This window comes from Solea solea, chromosome 14 (genome assembly GCF_958295425.1).
Source record: "Solea solea chromosome 14, fSolSol10.1, whole genome shotgun sequence".
Taxonomy (NCBI): domain Eukaryota; kingdom Metazoa; phylum Chordata; class Actinopteri; order Pleuronectiformes; family Soleidae; genus Solea; species Solea solea.
In genome coordinates, this window is record NC_081147.1 from 11,960,144 (window position 1) to 11,974,489 (window position 14,346).

Genomic DNA, 14,346 nt, shown 5'->3' on the forward strand with positions numbered 1-14,346 from the left:
AAAGTCACCTATTTGTTTGTGTGAAACCACGTTTCATCAATCACGTTCTCATATATTCCACGCTGCCTTAAAGGGAGAGCATTCATCACATTTTCAGAAATACGCTCATTTATATTCTCCCTCCCAAAAAAAAAAAGTTAAATGAAAAGATAGACATATATCTCATCTCATCATCCTGTCCTAAATACGACCAGGAAACCGTCAGCTTATCCCACACTCCTATCATCCAGTTTAGTCAATAATTATTAATTTGAGAATAAAACGTTCATGGTGTCTTAGCAGTAATTCTGAAATGCAGATTTATAATCTCCGACAATAACAATATCTCCCTCTTGATTAAAGAACACTACAGATTTGTCATTGTCATGAATTTACAACACATACATTGTTTGCTAGAGCCACTTTCTTCATAGCTTTGGTTGGAAATATCAGAGCTTGTGAAAACTTTATGTAACGCGTCGAGAACGCCAATCATCGTTGAGATTGGGGCAAAATTTATAGCGAGACACACCCCATTTTTTTTTACCTCATGGGAGGTGTTTACTCGTGTTACTCACTTACTTTACTGTTAATAAACACAGATGATCCTGCAGCCACAGTTCTGACAGAAATGACAGAAAACATTCAACCATCACTACATCATAAAGATGATGACGATGAAGTGAAAGTCTATTATATTATTTATTCCTGTTAATGGACACGACAGTGTGGTATCCAGTGTCGTATGTCATATTCCTCTCAGGTCTATGTGTGTGTGAGCTTTACCTGGGAGAGTAAGGGTTTTAGAAGGATGGGCCGAGTGCCTTCTAGAAGAAGAGGAGGAAGAGGAAGAGGAGGACGAAGAGGAAGAAGGGCTCGAATCTCCTTTTAGACCGAGTTCGTCTTTCAGTGAGCTAAACAGTTCTTCGTGCCTTTGCATTTGATGTTCCTCCAGTAAGCAGATCTTCCCTCTGCCACTGGCGGCTCCCGCAGCCTGGCCCTGACCACTCTGGCCTAAACCCAGAACGTGACCTGCTGCTTGCGAAGTCTGTCCGTGTCCTCCTTTTGACCAGTCCATGGAACTCCGGGACTTCTTTGAAGTCTGATGTGTAACTGTCGATGTGCTTGATGATGATGATGACATGGTGGAAGCAGGTGGCTGCATGGAGGTGGAAGATGAGGAAGCCGCATTTCCCGTCCTCTTGTCCCCACCTGCTTCTTCTCCTCCTCCTCCACCACCTCCTGCTACTCCTCGTAAGGTTTCATTGAAAAGCTGAGACTCCATGGTGGGTCTGTCTGTCGTCGAGGTGGTTGGGGTTTGCAGGTTGTTGTTCACGCCGCTGCCTTTGGGGATTCCCACCAAGTGGCTTTGGTTGGAGTGGCTGGTTAACAGGTCTTTCATTTCTTCATAAGAGCCCAGCGTGTTCTGGACGCGATTGGCCAATGCATCACCTTTATTAGTCTGAGAGAAGAAAGGAGAGAGGGATGGAGAGAGAGAAAAAGACTATTAATTATGTCCTCCATTATACCATTTCTCCACACTTAATGAAAAGCCTTTTTTTTTTTTTTTTTATTCATCCAGAGTGGAGCAGTGAGAGATGGATTGGGTGACCACTGACCAGCCATCAGGATGAGATGATTAATTAAACACATGCCACACTTAAGAGGGTCCAGTCCAGGCTGGAACAGTAAAATTAATGGAGCAGGAATCATTATTAGCCTGACCCCACATTCTCCAGGAGTCGTCAGTTGGAGGACAGTGTGGGTCTTACTGATATATGACAGTGTAACTACTTGAGCCGCTTCATGGTTATGCTGACATGTTCCTCAGAATAACTCAGGAGTACCTTTGGTGTAAAGTCAGTGGCACGTTTTTTAATGATGAAACTGTGTGATTCGATCATTTGGCATTTTTGAAAGGACAAGGTTAATCAGCGGTGGTTTCAGCACTTCTATATTTGGAGCCAGATTCTGGCAAAAAGTCATAAAGAAGGAAGAAGGAGAAGAAGGAGAAGAAATTCCATTCTCTGACATTTTCTTTATACCAATGTAACAAATAGTTTTGCAACTATTAATCACGAGGACGTGCGAACTCTGGAAGATCTAAAGTCTATAAATAAAGTATGACATTTCATAATTCATGAATTATTATATAAAATAATGAAAACAGTGAGAACCCATGTACCATTGCCTCTTCACAATTTTCCATGTGGAAAGTAGGCATCAAATCATTTCCTACATAAAACAAAATGTATACAAAGAAAAAAAAAAGTCTAAATATTCCATAGTTTACTTAGTTTAAGATGGTTATTTCATTACTGATAAGAACTGGTAGAAATATTTTTTTCTAGAGGAAAGAATTGCTGGTCATAAAGAGACAGTTCTGTGTCTGTCAGAGAGTTAATCACAAGTGTACACACCTATGTCGAGGCTCAGGCTACAAACACTCTGCTCACATTTTAGTTTTAAATCACATTCCATCTGCTACATTTTACGCCCACAGTGGATGTATGCAGAGTGCTGAAACACAGATGTTTGGGAAAATTGCGCGCTCCGTCTTAGTGGCTGCATGTGACTGGACAGCCAGTAAAGCAGCTGCATGCATTAACTGGCTCTTATCAGTGAATGGGTTTTTCCCATTTACTTCAGAATTTTTTTTTTTATCCCCGAATAGTTAATTGATTTGCACGTTGACTTTTCATCTACATAACTTATGGACTGGTCGGTAAATTCGATAGGTTTACTTGTTAAAAGTAAGGTGGTTGACAACAGGCGGTCTGCTAATCACCCATGTGGAGTAATAGTGTCAAATACAGCAACAGCAGGTGAGTCGGTTAGAACCTTTATCTGAGACGGGGTGAAATTGCCTGTATTTGGAGAGGTTAATGAATTCATGAATAATGAATTCATGTTCATAGGGAGTAGCAGAGATATATATAATAACAATGAATAATCCCAGCACTGACTGTAGCAATTCCGGACACTAATCGCGTAGATGTGTGTGAGGCTGTTGGGGTGGATTGTTGAATTAAATTAATATTCACTGTAATCGGAAGTAAAAAAAAAAAAAAAATAAGAAGCACACACTGTGTACATGAAAATGATGGATATATATATTCTTTATTCTTGACATCTGGAGAAAAATGGATCTAACAGTTTATGTCAATGACTAAATAATACTGTAATAACAAGGCAATGATTCCACTGGGGAGAGAGTTTTGTGGATTGATGGCACTTTAGTTTTGTTTTGTTTCAGGTATTAGTTACACAGTTGGAACAAATTAACTGTGAGCTGTGAAAATAAAAAGAGAAAATATTGAGCATCTCGAATCAGCATCTCTGAGAGGCTGTAAACACTGTCGGCGACGCAGCGTGCTGAGCTAATTGCAAAAATTGACATGCTAACGTGCTCACAGTACCAGTGTTGATAAGAAGTTGTTTATCAGAGTTACCATAATAGTTTTGTATATATTAGCATGCTAAATAAAACACAGAATGCACAGTTTGTGATTTCTGCCACTAGGGGATTCTCAATAACGGAACAATAACAAAAGACCTCATTTGATGATGTCGAGAGGCAACGTGGGATCATGGGACTGGTTGTCTTGTTTGGTTCACCTGTGCGTTTGTGTTTTACGCAGCAAACAAACACTAGCTACCCAGTAATACTTAATTACCTCACAATACGATACATGGTCCACGATACCAGTAATATCACGATACAATGATTCTGTGATAATCAATATATTGCAAGACAATCATAAAGCGATCACGATATCTGTGTTAAAAGTGCAGGAGTGAAGTCTATGTATTGTACATGCATGGGGCATCTCTTAGCGTAGCTTTCTCCACCATTATCCCAACGTAAAATCCCTTTTCTTCGTCCTGGTAACTTCCCTCATTCATTTGAGCAGCGCCACCGTGAGGAGACATGAAGTAGCGGCGGCCAGCGAGTGAAACTGACAGGGTCTGTTTACTTTAGAGCGCCTTATTTTATTAATTAAAACATCAATATTTGCCCTGGCGTATCAATTATCATATTGCACGAGGAAGGACGGCAATATATCACCAAACTGATATTTTGACCCATCGCTATACCTAATATTTCCTCCCCCGCTCTGAGTGGATGACATCTATAAAAGGGGACCAAAATGAAAACAGTCCATTACCTTGAAAAGAGAGACACTACATCATTACACTACTCTACAACATATAAAACATGAGTGTTGTCATTGTTTGATAATTAAATGCAGAAATGTTACATATATACCTCTTACGGTACAGCTGAGCCTGGGGTAGTTTTAAGTATTTAGTCATAAACAAAGGTCTGTGGTGTAAAAGCCAATCACTCACCAAAGTGACAGGGATGTTCATTAAAAATGTTATGGTAATGCAGATGGTAATTAGATTATTCAGTCTGGATTACTGACTGTTGACTAATTTACAGCCACAGTAATGCATTTTTTTTTGTTATATTAATTAAAAGAACAAACTGATTAATCGACTTCTTTTTGATCTCATGCGAGTTAATTTAAATACCCATATATACATTCCATCCATTTGTGGAGGATAATGGAGGTTGTGTTTCACTTGAATTTAGTGACCAAAACCCCAGGATTATCTAGTGGCGCAGAAATAACTTCTACGTTATCTCTAAAGCACAGTTTTAACAACCGCTAAAATCAATGGCCAGATGAGACTCTTAAATTTGGACTTAATGTGCTCTAAGAACTTTTAGAACCCCGACTAATAATGCACGGCAACCTGCACACTTCAGGAGAACGTACACGGTCTGGAGTGAGGAGGGATGTTTGATGAAATATGGCGTGTCATTTGTTGCAGAATTTTTACTCGTCATGGCATAATGTTGGTAGAGGACCAAAAACCACAGCCTGAACATGACTGCCATAATTACAAATCACAGGCTAACCATGGATTGAGATGACAAATCCTTATGCTTCTCTCTGCCACAGAAGCTTCAACTCAAATCTATGTGGCTGTAAATACATTAATTTCTTCTACCACGTCTCTCCTCAATCAACAGTATCCATCTTTTTTGCACTCGAGTATGGCAGGCAGACAAAAGAATCAAGCTTTGTTTACTAATGATTCATACAAGAAAGCAGGGGTGGCAAACATACGGCCTGTGGACCAGGACTGGCCCACCAGAGGTCCAATCTGGCCCACAGGAAAATGTCATAAATACTATATTTTTCAGTTCCAGATGCCCGTGACTAAAGGTTTTGTGCCTTTATAAATCCACTGTGATCTCTAAGTTGTAATGCACATGTGTAAATGGTAAATTCAACATAATATTCTTGAAATTGCACTTGTTTTTCTCAGGAAATGTCTGGTTGTTCATAATATGTTTCGTAAAACAAAGGAAAAAATTAGGACTTCTTGTTGTTTATGGGTTATTTTGCTATTATTTTACTTGTCCGGCCCACTTGAGATCAAATGTGGCCCCTGAACTAAAATTAGTTTGACACCCCTGCATTAAAGTAATGTGTACAGATCATGTAATTTCTGTTCACAGACTTCTGTTCTAAGCAAAATGTAATCCCTAACCTTAACCATAAACAGTTAACGCCTTACCCGAAATTAAAATCTTAGACCTAAATATAACCTGCTTCTAAGAAATGAGGTTCTCCCTCATTAGTACCAGGTTTTAGTTTATGCCAGAAAAGGTCCTAAAGAGGTAACAAATGCAAGAACACACACACGCGCGCTCACGCACACACAAGATGGCAAGCCAAAGTTAGCTGTGAATAAATTAGCCCATCTCTTCTCCATCTCAGGCTCATGAATAAAAGATCGAGTGGCTGAAGAGGAACAGAAAACACATTTACAGAGAGGCAAAATGGAAAACAGAGGAGAGGGAGAGGATGAATACCTGCGTGTGTGAGTGTGTGTGTGTGTGTGTGTGTGAATAGATCATACCAAATAGCTGCTAACAGCATAACGCTTTTTAACAGGATTAGAAGAGGGATTAGCTAATAGCTGACAGAGAAAATGAGTACTTTAGAGTGTGACAGACACATGACACATACTGCACTGTATACAGGTGCAGAAAAAAAGAAAGAGGCTGATGGAGGGAAGAAAAAAAGGATTTTAAAAAATGAAGAGGAGGGACACGGAGAGTGATTAATGTTGCATAAATCCTGTGTGATAATGAGAGAAGGCTGATGTACTGTAGATCTTTAAAGGAGTAGTGCAGTAAGAGTAAGAGTGTGGCGAGGTGTGTTTGAGTGATTTTTAAATTTTAATTTCAGCAGTAACACGAGATTAACCGCAGGAGAATATGGAGCGTAATCTTTCTCTGTGAGATGAATAAAGTATCTATCTTATAATATAGATCAGTAATTAAGATTAGACCTGTTATTTTTACCTGCAATGTAATGCATTTGTCCCACTCTAAAATCTTCTCAACTCTTGAAATGAAGTCCTGAAGGAATCAGTGTAATATCCAGAGAAATTCTGTACCTTGTGAATAATAGGTCAAAGGTCAAAGTTTCAGTGCTGAGACACTATTTTAGATTGCAGATTTTTTAATTTATTTTTTATTCCTTTTTTGCAAATAACTGTCTTTATTAGGTGGGACTGTAAATCCAGTTACAATTGAACACAAAAAGAATTATATTTATGATTTCAGTCACATACTATATATTGTCTGTACTTTCTTATTTCTGTTCCTGCAACTTTTTTAAGCCTTGGTTTTCGCTGTCATATTTTCAAACTTTTGATAATGCCATTTATAATGTTGTTCGCCTCTCAACCTGAATGTTACATTACCCAGAAGGCTCTACTGAGCTGTATTAGTTAAGCCTGTAAAGGACTTTTATTGAAAGAATAGTGCTAGCTCTGTTGTTTTTATGTAAAGTATTTCCATATTTTGTCCTATCAGAATCTAAACATAAATGTAAGAAATGATTGTGTGCAAAAGGTAGGAGGTAAAAGTTTCTATAGCTTCTATAAAATACAGCAAAGGTTTGCGCATCTATTCTGTTCAGGACACTGCATTGACTTCTATTTATTTAGACAGGCTAAACAAAGTGCTCTCCCTAACCTTATCCATAACCAGTTAATGACTAAGCCTAACCTTAACCTAACCACTATTCAAATCTTAGCCCGAAACTTAACCAGTTCCTCATTAGTACCAGATTTTGATCTCCCTTAGAACTACTGGTCCTGACAAGATCAGTGTTTAAGCCACAAAAGATTCTTAAGTGGTAACAGTACACACACACACACACACACACACACACACACACACACACACACCTTGACCTCACATCAGCACCTTTAATTAGTTGGAAACAATTATGTGGGGTACAGGGGCACGCAGGATTAGATTCATTATCGGCCTGTGCTGCCATGGCCTCCCGAACCTCGAGCCGTCGTGTTCTCTGCCTTGAGACACAGCAGCACTTGGACTCATTCTAGCAAGATTCAAAGCCAGCCCGTCCCAAGGTCGATACACTCGGCGGCATAAGTGAGTGTTGGAGTGCCCGGCGGTCGCAAATGAGCGTTAACAAACCAAAATCAATTTTATACACAGGGGCCGTGGACTTCATGCATGGCTGCTTCACTTTCAGCTGAAGCAGAAACAAAGTGACGGCATCTCAAGCACTTCTGAGCAGAGCAGACCAGGACCTTATGTTTGAGTACAGTCGCTCCCCAAGTGAATGCATGAGGGCGGATTATAACAGGGGGTTATGATCCATAAGCTATCATCAGCATTATCAGCCACAAAAATAGCCTTAATGTGAATAACAGCACAAAAATGTGTTGGTGGGCAATAACAATTCCTTTAAATTGATTGCTTGAATGAGGCAAAATAGTTTCACATGAGCCTAAATCATAAAGTGGTGCTGCGTTAAAGGAGAGTGGCCCATCCGCGCTGATTAACGTGTCGTAAATTCACTCCATTTGCCCAGAGGAAATTTTGGTGTCAGGCACGTATGTCCACTTCTCCTCCTGCAGAGATCAATCACACCTTAACAGCAAAATATAAAGCTGTCTCCTAAACAGCAATGAGCGAGCGCTGTGTGCAGAGAAAGTAGCACACTTAGAGTAAAGAAGCACAGCTTGTAAACAGTGTGTGTGTAATGTGCCGCTGACTGACTGGCTCCTGTTAACTTTAGTTTTAGTGCTTGAATTTAAACAAATAAAGAGAAAGTTGCCTTTCGCCTCACATTTGTTGTTCAAACGTCATTGGCCACGCAGAAAACAACAACAACGTCAACACAACATTACAAATCATTTTGAGTCCCCACTATTCACATCAAGCCTGATGCAATTAAGCAAATGACTTAAGAAGCATAAGAAGCAGAAAAAATAAATAGCATCACAAGAAGAAACAAGTGAAGTCAGCATCTAGTAAGAAAAAGAAAAAAACACTAATAATAATAATGAAACAAGAAGAAGAGAGGAGAGCTTGATTGGTTCACGAGCATAAACTTTACAAATTCACTGCTTCATGAGGAACTTTAGGTCGTCTGCAGTTTGAAAGATTTAATGAAGTTTAATTTAAGCTTCTTTGTTTGTTTGTAAACAGTCCCAGCTGTGCACATGTGCTTATTTATTTGAATCATAGAAGATGCTGGATGCAACGTGTTTCCTCTTGCTTCTGGTCGTTATGCTGAGACAAGCATTTGGAATCCAAATATGTGATTAATAAAATTCTATTGAATAATGTATCGACAGTAATTAAATAAGGAATCGTAATATTTAATGAGCAGTCTGTGACAGATATCAACACACACACACACAAAACTCATCTAACGCATGAGGAATGAACAAAAGGAAACTAACATGTTTTTATATTATTAGCTATGCAAAGGCCTTAAAAAAATCATTGTTACATAGTAACATACATAGAGTCCACAGGTGAAAAGCCTATTTTTTTTATTTTGAAGGCTTGAGCAACCTCAGGTAGATCCTTCTTGACCAAACCATATCCCATGATTCATTGTGTACCAGAGACAAATGTGTGAAAGGAGATCATAGTGGCACTAAACAACAACAACAACAACAACAACAACAACAACAACAACAACAACAACAACAACAACAACAGCACCAGACTTCAAACTCAGTTGAAAAGCTGCCACGACCACATCCTCCAAATGACCCTGCCCCAGAGAACTGAATACACAAGTGGAGTAACAGTATAGATCTTCACATTTTAATCATGGAAAGTATTCCTAAAAATGCAGAATTCATTTGCAGTTGAGTAACTGTTTCTGAATATCATTAGCTATTGCTCTTACTTTATACGGTTCTCCAAACAGGTTGAATCCAGTTGAGAACAGGTCTTCATCCTGTTGGACCTCCTGATTCCTCCTCTCCCACTCTCTCCTCTTCAGGGCGCTGCGCTCTGACTCCAGATGACTGGAAAGACAAAGAGGAAAAAAAAAAGCTTGTTAGAGTCTCACACTGCAGCCGACACAGAGCTGGCACCAAAGAAACCCACTGGTTTTTAATGAGTATTGCTCACAAGTCGCTTTTGGAACTGCAAAGAGTGTTCGCCACTAGTGCATTAAAACGGTAAAGAAAGAAATGCTCTTGAACTTTCTAAAAATACGTCAAATTACACATACACAGGAGGGGGAAATTGGCAAGTTAGAAAATGACAGCAAGAAAGGGTGGTTATATAAAGCAAACATTTAAAGATAGAAAGGACTGGTAAAAATATCAGAATATCTTTGTAAACGAAGATGATTTTTTTTGTTTGAGAGTACAAATGTTTGGAAGGACACGTTCACTGAATATATGCACAGTTTCTTTAAATCACCAGGTTTAAGTAGTTTGTTTTTTTTTGCTCAAGACTTTGGAATGCATTCAAGGAACAAGTACAATTGGAGATGTCAGAGCATAAAGCATGACACTAGTACTTTCTACAAACTACAACATTTATCTGCAGCCAATAGTTAGATTAAAAAAGAAACGTCTGTCTTGGGGTTAGAAATGACGACTGCAAGCTAACAACTGGTCCTCTCTGATCACACTGTAAAATATGGTAATTATCTTAAGGTATTACCATATTATTTATCTATTTATTCATCTATGTATTTACCATAGTTATCTGAAGTTAATTATCTTTGACACCGCATTATGACAATCTTTTTGGTCATTAAACACAGTTTAGCAAGAGTTAAACTTCCACTTATTAATTGTCTTAGCTAATATACATATATACATATATATGTGTATGTATATATATGTATACATATATATATATATATATATATATATATATATATATATACACATATATATGTATGTACATATATATATATATATATTTATTCTGTACAGCACTTTGGTCCATTGTGGTTTGTTTAAAGTGCTTAACAAATAAAGTTGGATTGGATATATATATATATACATAGCATGCAATATAGCATTAAAATGTATGCTATAAAAATGATTCGGGTCTTTATGCTGAGACAAGCATTTGGAATCAAATATGCGATTAATAAAATGCTATTGAATAATGTATCGACAGTAATTAAATAAGGAATAGTAATATTAATGTACAGTCTGTGGCGGATATCAACACACACACACACACACACAACTCATCTAAAGCATGATGAGTAAAAAACATGGAAACATTTCCCAGTTTTTCTGTTGATAATAAAGCTGATATGATGTTAAATATGCCATTCGCTGGGTATTTTCATCCATCAGTGCTTTCCTTTTTAACAGAGGTGAACGAACTCACTGCGAATTGAACTCTTTATGTGGGCAGTGTTTATGACATTCCGTACACACCGAACCAAACCGCGCTGTAAAGGCCAGAGGCATTTAGAGTGAGGTCCAAACATCTGAGACCACTTTCATTCAGGATAAAGGTCTGGGACTTTTGAACCTGTCATGGCATAATTGGATGGTTCTCAATAAAGTCTGCTTTTAATCTTCAAACACTCCTACGCTCCTGTTTTGAACTCTGGCGTGTTGATAGCGATGTTTTGCTCGAGGGTTTGATTCAAGATGGGCTCTTTTTGGCATTTAAAGTAGGCGACGGCTACTGTTAAACAAGTGATAGGAGCGGCTGGAGGCCAAGGAGAGGGGTCTACGGGGAGCGGAGGAGGTGGTGAACCCCGGGTTTTTGGGGGGTCACTTCCCACAAATAACCATGTATTTTTAACAATGAATAAATAAATAAATAAATAAATAAAAGCTTACTGGCCAGTTAACAAATACACCGTGCCCTCTGCATCTTCTTCACTGGCCTCCACTGAGAGAACTACATGCTGGCAGCCAAATTTAAATTTAGCACAAAGTAATGTGTTTGTGCATATGTGTGTGAGCACTGGTTTTATGCACGAGGCTGTGGCCTGCTGACCCAGGAAAGAGCATCCTGTTTTATCACTTTTACTGTGGAGAGATGAGACACGCTGGATAATTAGTGATCAACACTATTAAAAGGAACTGTCTCGTTTTTCCTCTACCAGACCTCTTACATTTAGTCTATCAGCAATATGTGAGTGGGAGGAAGGAATGGTGAAGACGCTGTTAGGGAAAAGGGGGGGAGAGAAAGTTAAAAAAAAACAAATCATGGAGACCCATGGGAGAGAAAAAGCGCAATAGACACTTTCTCTAAAAGGAAAGAAAAATAACAGAATGATGAAAGACAGAGTGGAGGGATGAGGAGACGGAGGTGGAATAGAAAGAAAGGAGGAGCAAAAAAGCAAGAGAGCAGTGGGAATAACAGACAAAATGACTGACAGCGGTGTTTGTGTTTGTGTGTGTGTGTGTGTGTGTGTGTTAAAGCAGTATACGTAGATGTGATCATTGTGCTGGGAATGCTGGTTGACATGTGCATTGTTTGTCAGTGCAGAGAGATAACTGACAGAGTTGTCACCATCACACACACACACACACACACACACACACACAGGCAGTGCAGCAGTCCCATGTGAAAGATCACCGTCTCTCTCTCTCACCGTCTGTCACATGATACATTCACACGAGGGGAATCAGGTCAAACCAGGTAATTAACACATCCAGGATTAATCTCCCAGTGTGTGTCAGGGACAGGGAGGAACAGGACCTGTCACATGCTGGTTAGTCTGTTCCTTTTACACTTCACTGAACTCTTCGGGGGAATTTCTTTTTCTTTTTTTTAACACAGTGCAGTGCAGCCACAGCGCCATGGTCAGTCAGGTCAGTGAGAAACTTTACAGCCACCTGCTCTAACACGACTGTTGCCCTCTGTGCTGCTGGTAAGCAGTGTGAAGGCTGAAGTTGTTAGGCCCCGCTGTGATTCGAGCACTCAGTAACAGCCTCACCAGATCAAATTTCACTCTGACTTTGAACTAGGGCTGAATGATGCGGGGAAGATGTTTAACCCATTAACACCGAGCGTATCGCAGACGGCGCGTTTGCGCAAGTGCACTTTGAATTACCGTAATTGCACAAAATTATGGAACAGTTTCTGAAAGCTGACAAGTTGCAAGTCAAAGCCAATCTGTGGTTATTGCGATTATTTCACTCGCGCCGTTGCAGGAAGGCGAAGAATCACCGTCTTTGGCACCTGAGAGGACAGAGTTAGAAAAACGCCTGTACATGGTTTCCCCTCTTTAGTCTGTTTTTGGACATTGAGACGAAGACTCAAACAAATGTTGTTTTAAATATGTTTTAAACTGTTCAAATTTCACCACGGTGACTAGTGTTTTTTCCTCATTAAAACTTTGTTTTTCTTCATTTTCAATTGTTAATACACTATATAACATGCTGTAAATTGTAAATAATTGACATTTTGAAGCTTAGGTGTTTGACAGATATTGTGATTTTAAGGTTGATTTTCAGTTTAATATTCACTGTGTGATAAACAGAAACCCCTGATGCAGCATCAGTTCAGTTTTTTTTATTATTATTATTGCAAACGAGCATTTGTCAACACTGAAGCTTCTTTTTGAAAACTCTTCACACAGTCTGCATCATCAACATCCATCTCAGTTCAACAGTTCATCGTCGCCTCCAAAACAAATCGTACATGTCTCACAATCAGCTCATTTATCCACAGCACTGGCAACAAGTCTCACTCAGGAGGACAATATACTGTCACTCTGAGCAACTGAAGTACAAAGTACTGACAACAGAGAACATTATAAAAAGATGAGAATGATTTTTTTGCCCCCTGGATAAATCTGCCTTTTATGACGGAATAAGATCTTTGCACTTAATGAAGTGAACTACATTACTGTATATTGTAACAAGAACAATTCAGCAATTCAATTACATTTATGCTTTCTTTACATTTTCATAGTGATTCGCAGTGCTTGAAAATGTAGAATCATAAAAGTAGAAGGTAGAATAAGAATTAAAAAGAAGGCACAGAAAACTGCACTCAGCTGAGTTTGAAATTACTGTTATTATTTCAGTTTATTGTCATTTTTCTTTTATATTATTTTCTTTAGATTTCAATGTGGCTGCAGCAATAAAAGCACATCAGTTTTTTTTTTAACTGTTTTGAACGAAGTCGACAAAGTCGGTGGTGGTGGTGAACGATAGGTGTTTCGCAGTTTGCTCTAAGGATGGGAGGATTTATTTATGTGTCCAATAACGAGTATCTACCCATACCAATATTAGTCCGATACAGTCATTTTACACCGTTTATGAACTATGAAGCTGTTAACAACACATTTGTGCTGAGTCATTTCAAAGACATAATTCTCCACCTGTGTAACAAATATTTCCCAAACATGACTACATGGCTAAAATGCTTGCTGATTCTTATTTGCATTTTTACAGTCTGTGCATAGTTAAGGATATATAGGATTTTTGTATTGTATCATAGCAGCAGTTTAGTAATTGACGTCATTGTTTGTTTTCCATGTACCACAAGAAACTATGTAAATATATATTAATATTAACTATGGGTGTGAATCACAGGGTAACTCACGATGTTATACGATACGCGGCACATGGTCCACGATACCAATAATATCACGATACAACGATTCTGTGATAATCAGTGTATTGCAAGACATTCATACAACGATACATCACGATATCTGTCCAACTGAAAATGTCCCTGAAAAGTTCAAAGCGCAGGTTTTCTCTATTTATTAACAACATAGAGAACGGAGTGCATAAAGTCTATGTATTGAATAGGGATGGAAATCTGTATCGGTTGGTATCCGTCCGATACTGGTCAAAATCACTGGATTGGATATCAGACAGATACAAATATAAAATCCGATACAATCCAAAAATCCTATAATTGACTATGCAAATAAAAATCGGCAAAAACATTTTAGCTGAGTCATGTTTGGACTGTTTATTTCTTCTTTTATGGTAGAACATATGTCACACAGTTGAAAAATGATGTCTAAAAATTACTTGGCTTCATAG

General features: G+C 38.6%; 1 protein-coding gene across 2 annotated transcripts in view; it reads right to left on the minus strand.

The window, feature by feature from the left end:
• Nucleotides 1-14,346, minus strand: part of aff2 (AF4/FMR2 family, member 2) — a 152,813-nt gene that overhangs the window by 95,871 nt on the left and 42,596 nt on the right. For both annotated transcript variants that reach the window (XM_058650145.1, XM_058650144.1), the window contains exons 2-3: nt 9,252-9,372; nt 766-1,441 (exon numbers count right to left, since the gene is read on the minus strand). In XM_058650145.1, the coding sequence (XP_058506128.1) occupies nt 766-1,441; nt 9,252-9,372 (797 nt within the window). The remainder of the gene's footprint in view (nt 1-765; nt 1,442-9,251; nt 9,373-14,346) is intronic.